The sequence below is a fragment of the Tursiops truncatus genome, chromosome 9 (genome assembly GCF_011762595.2).
Source record: "Tursiops truncatus isolate mTurTru1 chromosome 9, mTurTru1.mat.Y, whole genome shotgun sequence".
NCBI classification, from domain to species: Eukaryota; Metazoa; Chordata; class Mammalia; order Artiodactyla; family Delphinidae; genus Tursiops; species Tursiops truncatus.
The window spans coordinates 6,831,377-6,856,287 of NC_047042.1; the positions used below are offsets into that span (position 1 = coordinate 6,831,377).

General features: G+C 42.8%; 1 protein-coding gene across 1 annotated transcript in view; it reads right to left on the reverse strand.

The window, feature by feature from the left end:
• VOPP1 (VOPP1 WW domain binding protein) overlaps positions 1 to 24,911 on the reverse strand; it is an 86,469-nt gene that overhangs the window by 25,910 nt on the left and 35,648 nt on the right. Inside the window, exon 2 of the mRNA XM_019939419.3 lies at positions 16,235 to 16,293. Coding sequence (XP_019794978.1) covers positions 16,235 to 16,293 — 59 coding nt within the window. The remainder of the gene's footprint in view (positions 1 to 16,234; positions 16,294 to 24,911) is intronic.

Genomic DNA, 24,911 nt, shown 5'->3' on the forward strand with positions numbered 1-24,911 from the left:
TGAAGAATGACAGTGAGTCACTCTTTCCTTCCCCAACCCTGCTCCAGGCCACCACGTGTGAGTTACTAAACGAGTACCGAGTGCTTTCCATGTGCCTGACAGTGTGTCAGCACAGAAGACAGAACTCGTGCCCTCAACGAACCCCCAGTCTAGGGAGGAAACAATGGATGTTTTATTTCAGCAACAGGAAGTCCGAGGATGGAGCGTGGTACCAAAGGACGAGAAGGACACAGGTCCCTCAGCTGAAACGGAGGGAAAAGAAGGGAGGGGAGGAGAGAGGGGCCACTCTCAAAAGCCCTCGGAAGAGTATGCATGTAGCGTGCTCAGAAAAGTCCACTGCGTGCCGTAAGCACTCAATGAATGTCAGCTGTTATTATTCTTAGTCTTTGTATTACGATTAATTCCCGGACAATTTCCTCGCCGCCGTGGAGCGCTCCGCCTCAGCTACAGTCTGGGAAAACTCAGGGACACGCTCTGCTCTGTCTTGGTCTGAGGGAGACACGGAAGCATGGGTGGCTCCCGGTGAGTGCTGGCGGGTGCGCCAGGGCACTGAGGTCCTTCCGCCACCGTGAACTTCGGAGAAGGCCCTGAGGTCCCTGGGCCCCATACTTGGAGACTCACACGAGTCCAAGCGACCGACACAGACCCAGCACCCTCCGCCTTCCACCTGGTTCTGCCTCCCACCTCTGCCCTTGGACACTCACATCCTTCCGCGGACGGCGGCTGTGGGCAAGCGAGCCTCGGGGCTACAGATCTCAGCAGAAAGTGTGACATTTCTCATCAACAGAGAGACACTGTTCCTGACCTGAGAGGCCCCCTCTGCCCACAAGGGTGTCGACTGTGGCCGTGGTGGTCCACCAGGGGCCCTCTGGACACTGGAGACAAGCGGAAGGGCCCTCCCAGAGTCACCAGGATTGTACCCCACAGTGAGGCAGGTTCGCCCAGCCCTCCTGCCTCTCTCTGGGGCAGCAGTGCCCACATCTAAAGTCAGGGGCCCCATCTGGTCCTCTGGACACAGACCCACTGACCCTCTCCAAGCCACCAGGAAACTGCAAATATCAGTGATGATTATAGACACTAGGGACACGCAGGGCAGTATCTACCCTCTCAGAAACTGAATGTGGTAGTGACCATGACCACAGCCACGGGACCCCAAGAACCAAGGCGTAGAGGCCAAGGGGTCTGCTGGTGAGAGCAGCTGGAGCAGAGCCAGCCCCGTGCCCCGTGCCTGCCCTCCTGCACACGCAGGAGCGGAGCCCGGGGTGCACCTCCCAGCAGGACAGGCGCTCCCGCCAGCCACCAGGGCATCGAAGTGCTCCAGGATGTGACACTGCACTGGGACTCTTCCCTGACAACTGCCACCTTGGTCTGCAGTGCCCTCTGGACTCTGAACACACAGGAAGGAAGCCAGGCCCTGCAGACGTGTGCAGCCCTGCGCGGCCAGCGGCAAGGGCTCCTCAGCAGACCCGTCCCCATCTGCTCACCTCACCCGCCCCTGCAGCAGACAGAGGGGCTGAATGAGCAAGTCCTTGGCCCAAGAACAACTCAAGTCGAGAATGAAAGCAAAGGGACGGGACTGGTGAGGCCACATGACCTCCCTGCTATTTTTAAATCACACTGTTGCTAAGAGCACGTATCTAGTAAGCCCAGAACCAAAGCACAAAAAACGTACATTTTAGGACTTCCCTGGTGGTACAGTGGTTAAGAATCTGCCTGCCAATGCAGGGGACACAGGTTCGAGCCCTGGTCCGGGAAAATCCCACATGCTGCAGAACAACTAAGCCTGTGCGCCACAACTACTGAGCCTGTGCTCTACGGCCCACAAGCCACAACTACTGAGCCCACAAGCCACAACTACTGAAGCCTGCACTCTAGAACCCATGAGCCACAACTACTGAGCCCACGAGCCACAACTACTGAAGCCTGCACTCTACAGCCCGTGAGCCACAACTACTGAGCCCGTGAGCCACAACTACTGAGCCCCCATGCTGCAACTACTGAAGCCTGCGCGCCTAGAGCCCGTGCCCTGCAACACGGGAAGCCACTGCAATGAGAAGCCCACGCACTGCAAGGAAGAGTAGCCCCCGCTCGCCGCAACTAGAGAAAGCCCGTGCGCAGCAACGAAGACCCAACACAGCCAAAAAAAAAGAAAAGGTACATTTCAATTAAAAGCTTTTGAAAGCTCAGACTGTAGATAGGAAAGAAAGGTAGTGAAGGACAGATGGAAAGAAAAAAATCATAGGAAAGAGGGTTGAAATATGTGTTGCTTCTCTGTTCAGATTCCAAAGGGACTTTTTCTTCAAAAATGAGAATACATTTTGCTTGTACATACACCTATTCCATAAATGAACAAATTAAAGAGATCAAAAACCTTGATGAAGGGAGAGGGCAGACAGAGATATAGTTTGGATCAACAAACCAATCAGGGGAGAGTCATTTTACACGTCCAGGTAGCTACAGTGGAAACCTAATTATCTTTTTAAAAAATTAGCCTCTAGTAGCTTGATGACTACAATGCTAGAATGAAATTCAGGAACATGAAGACAGACAAAGGAAGCAGAAGGAGTGTCTACTTCTGGGACTTCTGGTGAGTCAAATGAAATTAGATTTCAAAAGCAAGAGTAAAATCTGTAAAACAAGTGTGTGACCTGCATGTTCTCTCCCCAGTGTGCTCCATGGTAAGTTATAAGCACAAAACAGAGGTGTTGTTTGTAACATGTTTTTCCACAGGGGGGAACCCTCAAACAGAATAAAAATACCATCTTGAGTCAACATATCTTTCAGGAATTATCTGTCTAGGAGAATCTTACACAAAGCACTTTGCCCAGAAGAAATGGAAGGCAGAATATACCAGGAATATATTTGTTAAATGAGATCGGTCATAACTCATGATTTTTCAATTTAATGTTAAAGGTGCTTCAAAATATTAACTGGTCGGTCACACATTATTGTGTCCCAGCTCCCTGGGGCACAGTACCACCCCTGACCTGCACCACTGGACCCCAACAGCCGGCATGTGGCAGACACTCAACAGGCATCGGGGGATTGAACGAAGGAGGTGTAGCATCCGGCTCCTCGAGCAGTAAGCACGTGGCACCGGACGTGTGTCCAGAGGCAGGTCTGGTGTGCCATGCAGACCACAGTGCTGGACCTTGATGCCCAGGCCCCCAGCAAGGGCAAGCCTGGGCTGTAAGCGAGTCTCCTTTTCCTGTACCACCATCTGTGCCACGTCCACAGAAACCACGATGGGGTTGGCTTCCAGGAACGACACACAGGCGCAAGTGCTTCTAGCCTAGGTTGTGATCGGTCTGCGGCTGGTATCTAGCCTGCAGCAAATCGATCCTTGAGCAACGAAAGCTGGGACAGAGTAGAATACATCTAAGTCACTGCTCCTGACTCCCCTTGGATATAAGCACTCCATTGCCCCAGCTTGATGGAAAGCAGGGAGATGCGTTTTCACATGCTCAATGGAGCGGACGGTAAAAAGCAGCTCTTCTGCCAGCAGCACACTGAGCCCGTGGGTGTGTCAGGCCATCAACACGCCTCAAGGGTGGAGGCAAGTGGCAAGGTCGGTTTGTGTAAGAACCAGCCTTGTGTGCATACACAGCACAGATGCAAGCTACACTTGGGTGTGTATACATCTGCATATGATTTCAGTGCTGGCCATGCACAGGCCCCAAACTACAATGCCACCACGCTGTTCACTTCAAAATGGTTCATTCTGTTATGTAAATTTCACCTGGTTTTTTTTTTTTAATTGAACTATAGTTGATTTACAATATTGTGTTTCAGGTGTACAGCAAAGTAATTGTTATGCATATATGTGTGTGTATATATATGTATATATATATATATACACAATACACACACACACACATATATACACACATATATAAATACATATATATTCTTTTTCAGAATCTTTTCCCTTATATGTTATTGTAAAATATTGAGTAGAGTTGCCTGTGCTATAAAGTAGGTCCCTGTTGTTTATCTAGTTTATATATAGCAGTGTGGGTATGATAGTCCCAAACTCCTAATTTATCCCTCCCCCTACCTTCCCCCTTTGGTAACCATAAGTTTGTTTTCTAAGTCTGTGGGTCTATTTCTGTTTTGTATATAAGTTCATTTGTATCTTTTTTTTATATTCCACATATAAGTGATAATCATATGATAGTTGTCTTTCTCTGTCTGGCTTACTTCACTTAGTAGTATGATAATCTCCAGGTCCATCCATGTTGCCACAAATGGCATAATTTCATTCTTTTTTATGGCTGAGTAATATTCCATTATATATGTGGTGTATATATATATATACCACATCTCCTTTATCCATTCCTCCGTTGATGGACATTTAGGTTGGTTCCATTTAGCTATTGTAAGTAATGCTGCAACGAACATTGGGGTGCATGTATCTTTTAAATTAGAGTTTTCATCTTTTCTGGGTATATGCCCAGAAGTAGGATTGCAGGATAATGTTGTAGTTTTATTTTTAGTTTTTAAAGAAACTCCATACTGTTCTCCACAGTGGCTGCACCAATTTACTTTATCAGCAACAGTGTAGGAGGGTTCCCTTTTCTCCACACCCTCTCTAGCATTTGTTGTTTGTAGATTTTCTGATGATGCCCATTCTAACAGGTGTGAGGTGATACTTCACTGTAGTTTTGATTTGCATTTCTCTAATAATTAGTGATGTTGAGCAGCTTTTCATGTGCTTCTTGGCCATCTGTATGTCGTCTTTGGAGAAATGCCTATTTAGGTCTTCTGCCCATGTTTTGATTGGGTTGTTTGTTTTTTTAATATGGAGCATCATGAGCTGTTTATATATTTTGGAGATTAATCCTTTGTCCGTTGATTTGTTTGCAAACATTTTTTCCCATTCTGAGTGTTGTCTTTTCGTCTTCCTTGTAGTTTCCTTTCCTTTGCAAAAGCTTTTAAAGTTTCATTAGGTCCCATTTGTTTATTTTTGTTTTTATTTCCATTACTCTAGGAGGTGGATCAAAAAAGATTCTGCTATGATTTATGTCAGAGTGTTCTTCCTATGTTTTCCTAAGAGTTTCACAGTGTCCGGTCTTACATTTAGGTCTCTAATCCATTTTGAGTTTATTTTTGTGTATGGTGTTGGGGAGTGTTCTAATTTCATTCTTTTACACGTAGCTGTCCAGTTTTCCTAGCACCACTTATTGAAGAGACTGTCTTTTCTCCATTGTATATCCTTGCCTCCTTTGTATAGATTAGTTGATCATAGGTGTGTGGGTTTATCTCTGGGCTTTCTATCCTGTTCCATTGATCTAGATTTCTGTTTTTGTGCCAGTACCATATTGTCTTGATTGCTGTAGCTTTGTAGTATAGTCTGAAGTCAGGGAGTCTGATTCCTCCAACTCCATTTTTTCCCCTCAAGACTGATTTGGCTATTCGGGGTCTTTTGTGCCTCCATACAAATTTTAAGATTTTTTTGTTCTAGTTCTATTAAAAAAAATGCCATTGGTAATTTGACAGGGATTGCATTGAATCTGTAGATTGCTTTGGGTAGTATAGTCATTTTAACAATGTTGATTCTTCCAATCCAAGAACATGGAAGATCTCTCCATCTGTTGGTATCATCTTTAATTTCTTTCAACAGTGTCTTATAGTTTTCTGCATACAGGTCTTTTGTCTTCCTAGGTAGGTTTATTCCTAGGTATTTTATTCTTTTTGTTGCAATGGTAAATGGGAGTGTTTCCTTAATTTCTCTTTTAGATTTTTCATCATTAGTGTTTAGGAATGCAAAAGATTTCTGTGCATTAATTTTGTATCCTGCAACTTTACCAAATTCATTGATTAGCCCTAGTAATTTTCTGGTGGCATCTTTAGGATTCTCTATGTATAGTATCATGTCATCTGCAAACAGTGACAGTTTTACTTCTTCTTTTCCAATTTGGATTCCTTTTATTTCTTTTTCTTCTCTGATTGCTGTGACTAGGACTTCCAAAACTACGTTTAATAATAGTGGTGAGAGTGGACATCCTTGTCTTGTTCCTGATCTTAGAGGAAATGCTTTCAGTTTTTCACCATTGAGAATGATGTTTGCTATGGGTTTGTCATACAGGGCCTTTATTATGTTGAGGTAGGTTCCCTCTATGCCCACTTTCTGGAGAGTTTTTATCATAAATGGGTGTTGAATTTTGTCAAAAGCTTTTTCTGCATCTATTGAGATGATCATATGGTTTTTCTTCTTCAATTTGTTAATATGGTGTATCACATTGATTGATTTGCATATATTGAAGAATCCTTGCATCCCTGAGATTAATCCCACTTGATCATGGTGTATGATCCTTTTAATGTGTTGTTGGATTTTGTTTGCTAATATTTTGTTGAGGATTTTTGCATCTATATTCATCAGTGATATTGGTCTGTAATTTTCTTTTTTAGTAGTATCTTGGTCTGGTTTTGGTTTTAGGGTGGTGATGGCCTCATAGAATGAGTTTGGGAGTTTTCCTTCCTCTGCAGTTTTTGGGAAGAGTTTGAGAAGGATGGGTGTTAGCTCTTCTCTAAATGTTTGATAGAATTCACCTGTGAAGCCATCTGGTCCTGGACTTTAGTTTGTTGGAAGATTTTTAATCACAGTTTGAATTTCATTACTTGTGATTGGTCTGTTCATATTTTCTATTTCTTCCTGGTTCAGTCTTGGAAGGTTATACCTTTCTAAGAATTTGTCCATTTCTTCCAGGTTGTACATTTTATTGGCATAGAGTTGTTTGTAGTAATCTCTTATAATCCTTTGTATTTCTGCAGTGTCAGTTGTGATTTCTCCTTTTTCATTTGTAATTTTATTGATTTGAGTCCTCTCCCTCTTGATGAGTCTGGCTAATGGTTTATCAATTTTGTTTATCTTCTCAAAGAACCAGCTTTTAGTTTTATTGATCTTTGCCATTGTTTTCTTTGTTTCTAATTCATTTATTTCTGCTCTGATCTTTATGATTTTTTTCCTTCTCCTAACTTTAGGTTTTGTTTGTTCTTCTTTCTTTAGTTCCTTTAGGTGTAATGTTAGATTGTTTATTTGAGATTTTTCTTGTTTCTTGAGGTAGGCTTGTATAGCTACAAACTTCCCTTTAGAACTGTTTTTGCTGTATCCCATAGGTTTTGGATCGTTGTGTTTTCATTGTCATTTGTCTCTAGGTATTTTTTGATTTCCTCTTTGATTTCTTCAGTGATCTCTTGGTTATTTAGTAACGTATTGTTTAGCTTCCATGTGTTTGTGCTTTTTACGTTTTTTTCCCTGTAACTGATTTCTAATCTCATAGCGTTGTGGTCACAAAAGATGCTTGATATGATTTCAATTTTCTTAAATTTACTGAGGCTTGATTTGTGACCCAAGATGTGATCTATCCTGGAGAATGTTCCACGTGCACTTAAGAAGAAAGTGTAATCTGCGGTTTTTGGATGGAATGTCCTATAACTAACAATTAAATCCGTCCGGTTTATTGTGTCATTTAAAGCTTGTGTTTCCTTATTAATTTTCTGTTTGGATGATCTGTCCATTGGTGTAAGTGAGGTGTTAAAGTCCCCCACTATTATTGTGTTACTGTCAATTTCCTCTTTTAGAGCTGTTAGCAGTTGCCTTATATATTGAGGTGCTCCTATGTTGGGTGTATATATATTTCTACTTGTTATATCTTCTTCTTGGATTGATCCCTTGATCATTATGTAGTGTCCTTCCTTGTCTCTTGTAACATTCTTTATTTTAAAGTCTATTTTATCTGATATAAGTATTGTTACTCCAGCTTTCTTTTGATATGCATTTGCATGGAATATCTTTTTCCATCTCCTCACTTTCAGTCTGAATGTGTCCCTAGCTCTGAAGTGGGTCTCTTGTAGACAGCATATATATGGGTCTTGTTTTTGTATCCATTCAGCAAGCCTGTGTCTTTTGGTGGGAGCATTTAATCCATTCACATTTAAGGTAATTATCAATATGTATGTTCCTATTACGATTTTCTTAACTGTTGTGGGTTTGTCTTTGTAGGTTCTTTTCTTCTCTTGTGTTTCCCACTTAGAGAAGTTCCTTTAGCATTTGTTGTAGAGCTGGTTTGGTGGTGCTGAATTCTCTTTGCTTTTGCTCGTCTGTAAAGCTTTTGATTTCTCCATCGAGTCTGAATGAGATTCTTGCTGGGTAGAGTAATCTTTGTTGTAGGTTCTTCCCTTTCATCACTTTAAGTATATCATGCCACTCCCTTCTGGCTTGTAGAGTTTCTGCTGAGTAATCAGCTGTTAACCTTATGGGAGTTCCCTTGTATGTTATTTGTCATTTTTCCCTTGTTGCTTTCAATAATTTTTCTTTGTCTTTAATTTTTGCCAATTTGATTACTATGTCTCAGCGTGTTTCTCCTTGGGTTCATCCTGTATGGGACTCTGTACTTCCTGGACTTGGGTGGCTATTTCCTTTCCCATGTTAGGGAAGTTTTCGACTATAATCTCTTCAAATATTTTCTCGGGTCCTTTCTCTCTCTATTCTCCTCTTGGACCCCTATAATGCGAATGTTGTTGTGTTTAATGCTGTCCCAGAGGTCTCTTAGGCTGTCTTCATTTCTTTTCATTCTTTTTTCTTTATTCTGTTCCACAGCAGTGAATTCCACCATTCTGTCTTCCAGGTCACTTATCCGTTCTTCTGCCTCAGTTATTCTGCTATTCCTTCTAGTGTAGTTTTCATTTCAGTTATTGTGTTGTTCATCTCTGTTTGTTTGTTCTTTAATTCTTCTAGGTCTTTGTTAAACATTTCTTCCATCTTCTCAATCTTTGCCTCCATTCTTTTTCCAAGGTCCTGGATCACCTTCACTATCATTATTCTGAATTCTTTTTCTGGAAGGTTGCCTATCTTCACTTCATTTCATTGTTTTTCTGAGGTTTTATCTTGTTCCTTCATCTGGTACATAGCCCTCTGCCTTTTCATCTTGTCTATCTTTCTGTGAATGTGTTTTTTGTTCCACAGGCTGCAGGATTGTAGTTCTTCTTGCTTCTGCTGTCTGCCGTCTGGTGGATGAGGCTATCTAAGAGGCTTGCGCAAGTTACCTGATGGGAGGGACTGGTGGTGGGTAGAGCTGGCTGTTGCTTTGGTGGGCAGAGCTAAGTAAAACTTTAATCCACTTGTCTGCTGATGGGTGGGGCTGGGTTCCCTCCCTGTTGGTTTTTTGGCCTGAGGCAACCCAACACTGGAGCCTACCTGGGCTCTTTGGTGGGGCTAATGGTGGAATCTGGGAGGGCTCATGCCAAGGAGTACTTCCCAGAACTTCTGCTGCCAGTGTCCTTGTCCTCAAGGTGACACACAGCCATACCCTGCCTCTGCAGGAGACCCTCCAACACTAGCAGGTAGGTCTGGTTCAGTCTCCTATGGGGTCACTGCTCCTTCCCCTAGGTCCCGATGCGCACACTACTTTGTGTGTGCCCTCCAAGAGTGGAGTCTCTGTTTCCCCCAGTCCTGTCGAAATCTTGCAATCAAATCCCGCTAGCCTTCAAAGTCTGATTCTCTAGGAATTCCTCCTCCCATTGCCAGGCCCCGAGGTTGGGAAGCCTGACATGGGGCTCAGAACCTTCACTCCAGTGGGTGGACTTCTGTGGTATAAGTGTTCTCCAGTTTGTGAGTCACCCACCCAGCAGTTATGGGATTTGATTTTATTGTGATTGCGCCCCTCCTACTGGTGTCTCATTGTGGCTTCTCCTTTGTCTTTGGATGTGGGGTATCCTTTTTGCTGAGTTCCACTGTCTTCCTGTTGATGATTGTTCAGCAGTTAGTTGTAATTCTGGTGTTGCTACAAGAGGGAGTGAGAGCACGTCCTTTTACTCTGCCATCTTGAACCCAGTGTATGATCCTTCTAATGTACTGTTGGATTAAGTTTGCTTGTATTTTGTCAAGGATTTTTGTACCTATGTTCATCAGTGATACTGGCCTGTAATTTTCTTTTTTTGTGGTAAGTTTCATCTCAGTTTTGTAAAAAAGTAATAGAGCAAATATTTGACCCCTGATCTTCTGGACCCCAGAACACTTAAAGATCTATTTAAGGACAAGTTTCCAGAATATGGGAAATGAAATCCGGGCAAAACAAGCTGGTAGTAAACAAACTGCAAACGTGAAGACAAGCATCGAGTGCCACGTACTATGCCACACACTGAGGCCAAACAGATGCACACATCAAGGCCCAATCTATCTCAGAAGCCCTCAGTGGACACACAACACTGTGTGAAGACCCTCTAAGATGCTATATCAGAGCCAACTAGGAAGGAGGAACTTAGGACCCTGCCCAGCAGAGAACATGGAAATGCCTGAGAGGAACCAGCAGAGCCAATGCTGACCAGTGGTGGTAACTGGATAGAAAAGCACCCACTCAAATCCACTTAACATTCAGGGATGTCCCCTGTGTGCCAGGCACTGTCCTAGCATGGAGAGTTCATTTAAAAGTTGTGGGCCCTAATAGGGACATGAAAAGAAGCTCAACAGTGCTAATTATTAGAGAAAGGCAAATCAAAACTACAATGAGGTACCAACTTACACCAGTCAGAATGGCCATCATCAGAAAGTGTACAAACAATAAATGCTGGAGAGGGTGTGGAGAAAAGGGAACCCTCCTCCACTGTTGGTGGGAATGTAAATTGGTGCAGCCACTATGGAGAACAGTATGGAGGTTCCTTAAAAAACTAAAAATTACCGTATGATCCTGCAATCCCACTCCTGGGCATATATCCGGAAAAGACAAAAGCTCTATTTCAAACATGCACCCCAGTGTTCATTGCAGCAGTATGTACAATAGCTAAGACATGGAAGCAACCTAAATGTCTATCACCAGATGAATGGATAAAGAAGATGTGGTACATATATACAATGGATTATTTCTCAGCCATAAAAAGAATGAAATAATGCCATTTGCAGCAACATGAATGGACCTAGAGATTATCATACTAAGCAAAATAAGTCAGAAAGAGAAAGACAAATACCATATATCATTTATATGTGGAATCTAAAATACAACACAAATGAACATATCTACAAAACAGAAACAGACATAGAGAACAGACTTGTGGTTGCCAAGGGGAGGGGTGGGGGAGGGAAGGGTTGGGAGTTTGGGATTAGCAGATGCTATAGTATACAGGATAGGTAAACAACAAGGTCCTACCATATAGCACAGGGAACTACATTCAATATCTTGTGATAAACCATAATGGAAAAGAATATGAAAAGGAATATATATATGTATAACTGAATCACTTTGCTGTACAGCAGAAATTAACACAACATTGTAAATCAACTATACTGCAACAAAAATTTTTTAAAAAGAATGAAATAATGCCATTTGCAGCAACATGGGTGGACCTAGAGATTATCATACTAAGCTGAAGTAAACCAGACAAAGAAAGACATGTATCACATGATATCACTTATATGTGGAATCTAAAAAACTATACAAATGAACTTACATAAGTTCATTAATACAAAACAGAAATATACTCACAGACATAGAGAACAAACTTATGGCTACCAAAGGGGGAAGGGGGGAAGGATAAATTAGGAGTTTGGGATTAACAGGCACAACTACTAGATAAAATAGATAAACAGCAAGGACCTACTGTTGTACAGGGAACTACATTCAATATCTTGTAATAACCTATAACGGAAAAGAATCTGATAAGAATATATATTCTTTATATATATATATATAAAAATAACTGAGTCACTTTGCTGTACACCTGAAACTAACACAACATTGTAAATAAACTTTACTTCAATTAAAAAAAAAAGACAAATAAGAAAATTTTTAAAATAAAGCTGTGGGCCTTGCCTTCATGGGACTCACAATAAAGAAGATAAAACCAGCCAAGTATCATGGAAACCTGTTTACAGTTGGCTAAGGATTTGAACTTTGTTCCTGATGTTTCTAAGTAGGAGAGTGACACAAAATTTTCAGTAATTTAGAAAGAAGTGAGAACTTGATGGGAGAAGAGAATGAAAGGAGATCCATTATAAAGTCATCTAGAGCATCACTGGAATTCCTATCAAAATTCCAATGGCATTTTTACAGAAATAGAAAAAACAATCCTAAAATTTGTATGGAATCACAAAAGACCTTGAATAGCCAAAGCAACCCTGAAAAGAACTAAGCTGGAGGTATCACACTCCCTGACTTCAGATTATACAACAAAGCTACAGTAATAAAACAGTTTGGTACTGACATGATATAGACACACTAACCAATGGAACAGAATAAAAAGCCCAGAAATAAACCCTAGCATAAAAGGTCAACTAATATTTAACACAAGAGCCAAAAGCATCCAATGGGGAAAGATAGTCTCTTTAACAAATAGCTCTGGGAAAACTGAAGAAACACATGGAGAAAAATGAAATTGAACCCCTATCTTATACCACGCACAAAAATTAACTTGAAATGGATCTAAAACTCCTAGAAGAAACTGTAGGGAAGACACTGAAACTCCTCAACACTGGTCTTGGCAATGACTTTGGACATGACACCAAAAGCACAAACAACAAAAACACAAAAAACAAAAGGGACTACATTAAACTAAAACACTTCTGTTCAGCAGAAGAAACACTCAACAAAATGAAAAGGCAGTCTACTGAATGGAAGAAAATATTTGCAAACCATATATCAGATAAGGGATTAATATCTAAAACATACAAGGAACTCATATAACTCAACAGCAAAAAAACCAAATAATCCAATTAAAAAATGGGCAGAGGAACTGAACAGATCATTTTCCAAAGAAGGCACAGAGATAGCCAACGGGTACAAGAAAATGTGCTCAATCATCACGAATCATCACGGAAATGCAAACCAAAACCACGCAGAGGTATCACCTCACACCTGTTAGAATGGCTATCATCAAAAAGACAAGATAAGTGTTGGTGTGGAAAAAATGTGAACCCTGTGCACCGTTGGTAGGAATGTAAATTGGTACAGCCACTATGGAGAACAGCAAAAAATTAAAAATAGAGCTGCCAATTCTACTTCTGGGTGTATATGCAAAGGAAGTGGAAACAAGATCTCAAAGAGGTATCTGCAATCTTATGGTTCCTTGTAGCATCATTCACAATAGCCAAGACATGGAAACAACCTGTCTGTCGATGGATGAATGGATAAAGACGATCTGGTACATATATACACAATGGAATTTTATTCAGTCCTGAGAAAGAGGGAAATCCTGCCATTTGCAACAACATAGATGGACTTTGAGGGCATTATGCTAAGCGAAATAAGACAGAGAAAGATAAATCGTTATGATCTCACTTACATGTGGAATCTAAAACACAGAACTCTTAGAAAAAGAGGGTAGGACTTCCCTGGTGGCACAGTGGTTAAGAATCCACCTGCCGGGCTTCCCTGGTGGCGCAGTGGTTGGGAGTCTGCCTGCCGATGCAGGGGACACAGGTTCGTGCCCCGGTCCAGGGGGAATCCCACATGCCGCAGATCGGCTGGGCCCGTGAGCCATGGCCGCTGAGCCTGAGCGTCCGGAGCCTGTGCTCCGCAACGGGAGACGCCACAACAGTGAGAAGCCCGCGTACCACAAAAAAAAAAAAAAAAAAAGAATCCACCTGCCAATGCAGGGGACACGGGTTCAAGCCCTGGCCCAGGAAGATCCCACATGCCGCGGAACAACTAAGCCTGTGCGCCACAACTACTGAGCCTGTGCTCTAGAGCCCGCGAGCTACAACTAATGAGCCTGAGTGCCACAACTACTGAAGCCCGTGCGCCTAGAGCCCATGCTCCGCAAGGAGAAGCCCGTGCATCGCAATGAAGAGCAGCCCCTGCTCACCACAGCTAGAGAAAGCCCGTGCACAGCAACGAAGACCCAATGCAGCCAAAAATAAATAAATAAATTTATTAAAAAGAAAAAGAGGGTAGAATGGTGGTTACCAGGGACTGGGGCAGGAGGCGTGGAATGAGGAGACGTGTTAAGGAGTACAAACTTCCAGTTATAAGATAAATAAGTAGTTCTGGGGCTCTAATGTACAGCATGGTGATTATAGTTAATAATACTTTATTATATACTTTAAAGTTACTAAAAGAGTACATCTTAAATGTTCTCCTTACCAAAAAAATGTAATTATGTGATGTGATGTAGGTGTTAGCTAACGCTATTGTGGTAATCATTTTGTAATATATAAGTGTATCAAATCATCACGTTATATACCTTAAACCTATACAATGTTATATGCCAATTATAGCTCAGTAACACTGGGCAGGGGGAGCTTATACAGTGCTTCAGATGAGCATTGACAGAGGTATGGACTCAGGTGAAGGCAGTGGGAACAGAGAGGAGAGGAATGGCTAGGGGATTAAGTGACATAAATTCATGTAAGGGACGTAAAACTGCCTAGCCTATATTAAGTGCTCAATGAATGTCACCTGTTGTTACTTTTATACTGAGCTTCAGTACTCTAAAAGCAGAGTGACTTTGCTTTTTAATTTTTAGGACCCTTCCCCTCACTATCAGCAGAGAAGAGAGGTGAAAGGAATCCAAACCAGCAGGTCTGAGTGACAAAACAGGGCTTGTCTCTGTATTTTCTGTCAATGCAAAAACACTTTCAAAATATGTAGTGAATAAATAAACGTATAAAGGAACAAACGAGCAAGTAAGTACAAGAACAGCAAGGACCTCTGACTACCAACCTCTGAAAAACCAGGAAATGGTTCATCAGCTGATCTACAAAACAGCTGGAGAAAGAGCTCAAAGGAAGACACGGTTGATTCACACCTGCCACACCTGCGTAAGAAGTTGAATCAAGAACTAAAGCTTCCCAGGGAAAACCCACTGTACTAAGAACCAAGTTTTTCATCTCCCTGTTATCCCACAACCATTTTTCTTCAACCTGACAACTCTGTAATTAGAACCGAAGCCCTTTTGCTGCTGCTTTACCTTCCAAGTGGATTTTGCCTTTTTGCAGTTTCAGAGGATTTCTGCCAGGACTCCCACCACGTAGGGCAGTAAGGACTCCTGCTTGTTGATATGAAGCCAAGGCTGGAAAACTGCCCATTTCCCTGTGCTTCGTCCCCATTCACAGCCCAGCAACCTTCCCCACCTACACTGGTCTCTCTGAGATTAAAAACTCCCCAAGGGCTTCCCTGGTGGCGCAGTGGTTGAGAGTCTGCCTGCCGATGCAGGGGACACAGGTTCGTGCCCCGGTCCGGGAAGATCCCACATGCCGCGGAGCGGCTGGGTCCGTGAGCCATGGCCGCTGAGCCTGCGCGTCCGGAGCCTGTGCTCCGCAACAGGAGAGGCCGCAACAGTGAGAGGCCCGCGTACCGAAAAAAAAAAAAAAAAACTCCCCAAGAACGCCAGGTAAGAAAAACATACATCTTGGCCAATTAAGAACTAATCCTCTTTGTGTAGTATTTCCTGTCCAATCTCCCTATATACTAGAAAAGAGAGTGTTTCTTCTATAACACAATTATATGCATTACTGAAATTTCTCATGTTTCACAAAATTCAATAGAAGAGTTTCTGGGAAAAATTAATTTGGCTCATTCCACTCAAAACTTACAGAACTTCAAAACACTATCAAAAATAATAATTAATAATCTAGAGAGTTAATCTGGCCACCTAGACAGGTGGCTCAGCAGAGCTAGTGGCTAACACAGCAGATATTAAAAATACAGAAAAACAATAGGGAGAAAATATGGTAATGCTTTAATAAGAGTAATATTGGCAGGTGCTGAGGGCACAGGAAGAGGCATAACCTGCCCTGAACCAAGAGCCATACAAGGCTGACTGCACCTGCCTGGGGAGGGGCCAGGCTGGGTGACCCTTGTGATCACTGTCGTCTCTCTCTCTCTCTCTCTCTCTCTCTCTCTCTCTCTCTCACAGTCACAGCAGCTGAGCTAAGTACTTTGTCCTGTCCTGCTCAAGTTCAAAATTCTTTCCCACCACCTTTTGCTCCCTTTGCCTAGGAAGATTTGTATAAACCAGCATAACTCTGGCCTTGTTCAGACATTTTACCCTTTGTGACCAATCATGTACAAGCTAACATGCCTCACAGAACAGAGCACCCAGAATTCCATGCTGTCCTCAGAGCAGCTGGTCTGGGCAGGGAGAGCATCCTTAGGGAGGTCGCCTGCTCATTGTGGGGTGGAGGCCTCGTGAGGCTGGGCATGCCCCATCCCATAACCAGTCCTGTGACCTATGAAAGAAATAATTCCCAGAGAAAGATGTGCCCACAGAATCAAACCAACAGATAAGTGCAAATACTTACATGTAATAGGTTGGATAGAGTCCTTCAAAATACCAGCAATGCTTTTTGGCCTCTGTGCACTGGAAATAGAAGGAAGAAAAGCTTTGTCAGTGAAAAGTAGTTTGCATATTGTTGAGAAGATCCCATGAAAAGAAACAAGGAAGGATGAGTGAATGCAGCTTAAAGCGTGAGAAGCAGGGGTTGGGGGGACGATGAACTAGAGGGAGATCCATCCCCAACATGACTTGTTATTTCTTCAAATTTTTTAAAAGAGAAGAAAACATAGGAAAACATCTATTTCCCTATAATTTTTCTAGCTTTTCAGAAGAGAAAATCTTAGCCACTGGACCACCAGGGAAGTCCCCCCACCCCTTGTATTTAGACCACCAGGGAAGTCCCCCCACCCCTTGTATTTAGAGGGGTGGGGGGACTAAATACAAGGGGTGGGGGGACTTCCCTGGTGGTCCAGTGGCTAAGATTCTGTGCTCCCAATGCACGGGGCCCGGGTTCAATTCCTGGTCGGGGAACTAGATCCCACATGCCGCAAGTAAGAGTTCGCACGCCGCAACTAAAGACCCAGCAGGCTGCAACGAAGATCCCGTGTGCCACAGCTAAGACCCAGCCCAGCCAAATAAATAAATAAATAAATGGCGATGAATAATTCATTAAAAATGCAGATTACAAACAATCCATTCTTAAAAATTCACATGGTATGATACTTCAAATATCTAAAGAATGATAGAAGTAAATTATTACAAAGGTTTCACCCAATCTTTGGTTTTGAAAGACATTTCCCAGAGTCTCAACATTTCTAGACCTTTATATTTCAGAATACAGCTGACCCTCGAACAACGCAGACGTTCGGGGCACCCACTGTCCACACAGTTGAAAATTCGCGTAGAACTTTGGTCAGCCCTCTGTCCCCACAGATCGTGTAGTGCTGTCGTATTTACCACAGAAAACAATTCAGGTGTAAGTGGATCCATGCAGTTCAAACCTACGTTGTTCAAGGGTCCACTGTCTTCCAAAAGCCATATTCAAGTCGTTGATTCCCCAGTGGGCACCCATGTCTGCCAGACTCTGTGAGGCAGAACTGACCTGACGCATCCGCAGGGGCCCTGCCCTTGATCATTCCCAGGGAGGAGAAAGACGGAAGAGGACGCAAGGAGAGACTTCCCTGTGTTTTCCAAGGAAGTTGATGCTGAACTTTCTGGAGGGGAGGGCAGGGCAGAGCAGGTGCGATGCCACCCTGGAGGCTTCAGTATCTCAAACACCTGACAAGTAAGAGGAAGCCAGTGGCACCAACTGCAAGTGAGCGCTCCAAGCAGAAACGCTCTGACCTAGCTGAGCAAGGCTCTTCTAAAATTAATCCACTCATGCCATCACTTTAAAAATACACGACTTCCTACCTCCATGATCCATGTTCATCGGTCCCTACCAGCAGGAAAAGGCACAGTGAAAACAAAGCTTTCTTTGGGCAAGGCAGGGACGAACTGTCTTGTCCAGCGCCTACCCCTGCGGGAGTATGGTGATGTCCTCCTGCCTCAGTCTGCCTGACAGCTGTAGAAGTTCAGAAACAGACCCCAAATCTATTGCAGAATGCCAAGGGAGAGATGAGTTCGAATGTTATGTGTTGGACTTCCCTGGTGGCGCAGTGGTTAAGAATCCGCCTGCCAATGCAGGGGACACGGGTTCGAGCCCTGATCCGGGAAGATCCCACATGCCGCGGAGCAACTAAGCCCGTGCGCCACAACTACTGAGCCTGCGCTCTAGAGCCCGTGAGCCACAACTACTGAAGCCTGCATGCCTAGAACCCGTGCTCTGCAACAAGAGAAGCCATGACAATGAGAAGCCCATGCACCACAACAAAGAGTAGACCCCGCTCGCCGCAACTAGAGAAAGCCCGCGCGCAGCAATGAAGACCCAACACAGCCAAATAAATAAATAAATATATTAAAAAATTGTTATGTGTTATGCTGGCTAAATTAGATGAGTTATGAAAAGAGCATGAAACGTGGGATTTTAAAAATATATATATGCTTTAAGACACTCAGAAGCACATTCAGGCAACCTGAAGTGACCCAGTTTTATTAAGGGAAAATGAGTTTAATTTAGACTAGGTTAGCTCTTGTCCAGTTCAAGAAATGAAGTTCAGACAGCTGAAGAAATCAATTTATTTTGGCAAGGAAGAGCAATTTCAGGTCTCTGCCCTAAATTACAACTCATTTCACTAGAGTCTTCTATGATAAACTGAGAAACTGGGTCTTATTTCCAGGTGGCATTTCCAACGTCTCTTCTTCATTCTCCATCACCGCTAGAGACAGACACACTTTCTTGGAATTTGACACTCAAGTTCCACACACAGTCAAGAAACGGTGCCCCTGATGCCAGTCCCGAAGCTCAGGATACCAGAGCCCAAGTCCAAAACGCCTCCCTTGGACTTCCCTGGTGGCGCAGTGGTTAAGAATCCGCCTGCCAATGCAGGGGACACGGGTTCTCAGCCCTGGTCCAGGAAGATCCCACATGCCGCAGAGCAACTAAGCCCATGCACCACAACTACTGAGCCTGCGCTCTAGAGCCTGCAAGCCACAGCTACTGAGCCCACGCACCTGGAGCCCATTGCGCTGCAACTACTGAGCCCGCATGCCACAACTACTGAGCCCACGTGCCTAGTGCCTAGTGCCCGTGCTCTGCAACAAGAGAAGCCACCGCAGTGAGAAGCCCGCACACCACAAGGAAGACAACGCAGCCAAAAATAAATAAATAAAATTTAAAAAAAAACAAAACCTCCCTTCCTGCTGCCCTGGCCACGCCAAAAGGCATCTCAATGGAGACTCAGGGCAATGGGCCCAGATTTTTTTTTAAATCCACTCTCCCCGGCCCAAAGAGATTCCCTAAGTGCCATCACGGAGCTCCTACACAGGCCACCCCTTTGCCAGGAGTGACCACATGGAGGGAGCTGGGATTAACGCGCACACGAAACTTACAAGGACACCCTCTCCTCCTGGGCCCTCAGATGCCAAGGTCACTAGCTCCACCCACTCGCGCTCAGACCTCCCACAGTCTCTTCCCAGCGTTTGCTGGGGTATCCAGTAACTCCACTGGTGCTTGTTTGTTACTTTTTCTCAGTTCTTTGCTGATAACCTTTCACCATTTTTCACTAAGCCACTCAAGTAAGACCAATTTTTAAAGTATGAACCCCGTTTGTTCCTTTATTAGAGATTCTCTTAAGAAAATGTTGCGGCCATATTTCCTGAGAAGAGAAAAATCCCTTTTAAACTGAGCTGCCTAGAAGTTAAGTTCTTGAAATCTGCTAATATCCAGGCAACGTCTTCACTACTTTTGGACGCTGGACTTTTTACAACAGCTTTCCTGTAAGGAATGTCGATACCGTAGCAACACGTATATATGGTACCTCACAAAAGTTAACACATTATTATATCATTTTAGAGCTGGAGAATAGGAAGAACGCAAGTCACATTTCATGAATCAACTGAAAAACAGTGAATGAGGACTGGGGAGCTCTGATCCTTTCCATTGCTGAGCCTCTCCTCCAGTAAACGCTGGTTAACTGCACACCGGTGTCACAGTCGGTTTGCACAGCATCCGAGAGGCCTCGTGTTAAAAATGGAGATTAGGTTCCACAGGTAGGAAGTGCAGAGGGAGATTCCTGCTGGAAACCACCCAGGATGAAGAGCCAGTTCCTGCCAAGTGAAAGTCCACCAGCAGAGCCACAGTTAGCCTACCGATTCCAATTTCCAAATCAGCATAAACACCAGGATTCAGCGGAGCCAGACAGCTGGAACTTTGCAGATGTGGTCAAAATGGGAGTTTGTAAAGGATGAGTGACGCGGGGCTTTCCAGAATACTGCCCAACAATGCTGGGCTGTCAGAGGCAACACAACAGGCAGGCAGATGGCAGCATGGGCAAAAGCAGACAGAAGCACTGTGCCAGGTTCCATGGCACAGGGGCCCGGATGAATCCACCCCACAGAGGAAGGATGGATTAAAGCCTAGAAAACTGGGTTCCAATCCTGACTGCCACTCACCAGCCATGTCGCCAGTTAGTCCAGATCTCAGCTTCCTTACCTCTGAAACAGGACAGATCGGTGCTTTGTGACCACCTAGAGGGGTGGGACAGGGCGGGTGGGAAGGAGACGCAAGAGGGAGGAGATATGGGGATATATGTATATGTACAGCTGATTCACTTTGTTATAAAGCAGAAACTAACACACCATTATAAAGCAATTATACTCCAATAAAGATGTTATAAAAAAATAAAAAATAAATAAAACAGGACAGACTCTCCTCCCTGCTGAATGTATAAGACGGCTTTATGAAGTAACTGAGACCGCACATATCTAAATGCCAGACCTGGGTATAGCTGACTAAATGCCACAGCCACCGTTAGCAACTCTATCCCGAAATGCGCACCCTGAAGCCAGCTATCTCAATTCTCTAGAACAAATGACTTCCAAGGCTCATTTTTCCCGTGACCATCTATCATTTAAGCAGAAGCCATGCTTCCGAACCTCTTGAGAACAAAGATTCTAAATATATAATACCTTACATTTTGGGAAACTCTGTGGTATGCAGTTTTCCAAAATCTCCCTAAAAACAATAAGCCCCTCTCCAAAAAGACTTTGAAAAGTAAATAAGGGGGGAAAAAATCAATTTCAGGGTTTTACGTCTACCCCTAAAAGTAGCTCTATGCATTCTGCAAAGATACTACCGTGATTTCTCAAAAACTGACCATCTACTGAAACAGAAAATACACTTGTTAGGAGGGGTCAGGTCGGCTACTTTCTGTCACTGACTGGGCGCCCACAATAGCCAAGATGCTCTACCACGTTCCGGGCAAACGGCAGGCCTTCAAAGAGCTCATGATGTGTCTAGTGGAAGCACTGATAGCACAAGCATCTATTTCCTGAAGAGAGTGTAAAGAGTAGCGACATACAATTTACAAACTATTAACAAAGCAGAATCTGTGGAATTGTGAGAGAACATCTAGTGTCAGGAGAAATCCAAGTGAGGAATCTAAGCTTTAAACTGGAAAGTCTTGTAAGACATCTGTACTCAGGAAAGAATCCCAGTGGTCTGTGATTGAAGGACTAGGATATCTATAAATGTAGTTAAGCCCTCCTAAATATAGTTATCCATAGTTAGCCAAGATCTAATAAGCCCCAAAGAACAAATCCTTGCTAATCCCAAATAATAATCCTCATGCTGACATAAGTTATTCTACATCTATCTCTACTGCCTATAGGAAGAACCAGGATGCCACCGTTTAATAAAATAGTACATCCTTTTTCTATTCCAAGCTCAAAGAATAGCTGTACCACAATTCTGATCGACTCTGAGAGAAGTGAATCCACCTGTGACTTTGGGACACGTGGTAGTCAAGAGCAAAGTCGAAGGGATTCAAAGCACGGAGGATTTTATCTAAATCCTACCCCTCTTCCTTCTGTTCAGTGGCAGTTTAGGTGGGATCTTTAAATGAATAGCAAACTGGCAAACGAGGGCTTCACTAACAGAACTAATCCCACCCACACCTGGAAAGTAAGGATCCTTATTTTACTTATTGTGGTAATAACTTTAGCCAGTCTGTCCGTGGGCCAGTAAGCCCACAATCTGCTCTGCCCCAAGAGAAATCAGCCCGACGACTCTCTCCGCGCTGTGCTGGGACAAGGTGCTGCTTTCACATTGGTCAAAAGCTGAACTCAGATGCGCCTTGAGATCCGGCTGCGTTCAGTTCAGCCCAGTGAGCATGGGCTCCACACTCTGCAGTCTGAAAGAGGGAGCCTCCCGGACGCTGGTGGGTTTTGTGCTCAGGACCAGGGACAGAGGCACGAGGCGTGGAGAGGCCTTGAAGTCTGATCAAGAATTTATGGAGGGAGTGACAGTTAATTATCTCAAGGTCTCCGAATTTCAAATAATAAATAGGAATGATCATGCTTTAAATTCCTGTACTGGAATTTAAATCAATTCCCTAAGTGTTTATTACTTAATCCTTGGGTTTCTGGACATTCATTTTTTTCAGGAGCACATTTCCAAGGAACCTTGGTTTTTTTGTGTTTGTTTTGTTGTTGCTGCTGTCTTTAGAAATAAGAGCATGAGGCTGCTCATAAACATCATTTATTAAAGGGGAAAAAAGCAGAGAAACTCAAGAAAACAGAAATAAAGAATCTTCCAGTGTCTTACAGAAGAAACCACATCATAAATGGCCAGCAAATAACCAACAGAGAGGTAGCACTATCTACTAATATCCTGAAGATCTTAGGGTCATGGAGACTATAAGACATAAGTAGTCCCAGCTGCATAGCCCTGAGAAAATTCTGTGAACTCCCATAACTTACTCTAAATAAAGTCTCTTTGCTTTATCTGCTTTGGTTTTTCATAAAAGAATGGTAGGAGAGCAGATTTCCTCAAGTTCAATTAGATCACCAAAATTAAAAGGAAAATAGAGGAAAGCATTCAAGTAGAATAAGACTAATGCCCTTAAACAATAAAGAGCTTATATAATCCAATAAGAAAGGATAAAAATCCCAATAGGAAAAAATAAAAGTGATAGAAATGAGAATTCTTCAAAGAAGAAACACAAAAGGTCAATAAACCTATTTCAAAAGATGCAGTTCATTAGTAATCAAATAAATGTAAATTATAATAGTATGGATTTATATATCAAATTATTTAATGAAAAAGAAAAAGACCTAGTATCTACAGTTGATGAGGGCATGAAGGAAAATACATATCACACGATACTGTTGGGAGTATAATGTCTCAGGAGGACAATTTTTCAATATATGTCAAAGAACCTTTGAAATGTACATAACTTAAACAGGGTTATTAACATTTATCCCTTGTCCATCATTGGATGAATGGATAAAGAAGATGTGGCACATATATACAATGGAATATTACTCAGCCATAAAAAGAAACGAAATTGAGCTATTTGTAATGAGGTGGATAGACCTAGAGTCTGTCATACAGAGTGAAGTAAGTCAGAAAGAGAAAGACAAATACCGTATGCTAACACATATATATGGAATTTAAGAAAAAAAAATGTCATGAAGAACTTAGGGGTAAGACAGGAATAAAGACACAGACCTACTAGAGAAGGGACTTGAGGATATGGGGAGGGGGAAGGGTAAGCTGTGACAAAGCGAGAGAGAGGCATGGACATATATACACTACCAAACGTAAGGCAGATAGCTAGTGGGAAGCAGCCACATAGCACAGGGAGATCAGCTCAGTGCTTTGTGACCGCCTGGAGGGGTGGGATAGGGAGGGTGGGAGGGAGACACAAGAGGGAGCGGATATGGGGATATATGTATAGCTGATTCACTTTGTTATAAAGCAGAAACTAACACACCATTGTAAAGCAATTATACTCCAATAAAGATGTAAAAAAAAACCCATTTATCCCAAGGAAATAATATTAACAATTGTGAAAAAATGTTAGTAATAAAAATTGGAAATAACCAAAATTTTCAGAATATGGGTTTGGCTAACAATATTATAACACATCCAAAAGACATTGTAGAGAAGCATACAATAGCACGGGAGTATTTTGCTAAGAAAAATAAAGTCAGTAAAATAGTATATCTAAGATAGTATATTTTTGTTATAAATCATAGGAGAGAGAAAATAACATGAAAAGATATATTTCAAAATACTGATGATAAATGTCACTTTAAAAAGCAGATCATTTGCGTATCAATACAGAATTCGAGAGTGGATATAAAGAGATATTGAAATTAAGGAAATATAATTGGTTGACAAAAGTGAACATTATCCAACTAGGAATTAAATAAGAAGTAACAGATAAGCAAAGTTTGTTAAAAAGAATATACAAGGCCAGAGGGGGTTACTGAAACAAATACTCACGTAATCAGTAATTAAAACCGTATTTATAAAAATTTTAACATCATGGAAAATGCTCATTTTATGCAGTCAATCTTAAACACATTACATATACTTGATTTTAACAATATAAAAATAAATATTAATGTATAGTCATAGGAAAAAGAATGGGACTATATATAAGCTTAACTTTATAGTGTTATTTTTTTGGACAGTGTGATTTCTTTTGGGTTACTTTACAAATATCTCGCCGTTGAGTCTTAAGTTCCTCTAACAATAATCAGAAGCTGTTGTGGTAACAACAGGCACATAACCCTAAATTAGTGCAAAAGACAGGATCCCCTGAAGCACTCAAAACAGGCGTGCAGCGCTCCTGTTCACCTGAACACAAGAGTTCTGAAAACCACGTTGTTTTGTTAACATAATTATCAATAGAAAGCATAATTTATGAGACTGTCATGTCATCCAAGTTCTAGCTCAACGTGAGGTTTAATTTATACACCACTGCGTTGGAAAAGCCACACTCCTCCTGTGCTTCCCTCACACACAATGACCACACTCACGACACATCTGATGCCCGATGTGCGTGGGCTTCCCCCTCACCAAGCAATGCTCCGACACCAGCCGGCGGTCCTACAATTCAACTCCATCTGACACTACCTGGAGACAGCGTCAGAGCCCACAGGTCAAGGGCTCAGTCCTCCATGACTGCCCTACTCCCCTCCCCTCTCAGACATCAATCGCAAGTCCAGGTTGTCACCTGTGCTTCTGACCAACCAGCTATAGATTGGAGGTTCCCACGACCCCCTCGTTGGGTTCCGTCAATTTGCTAGAG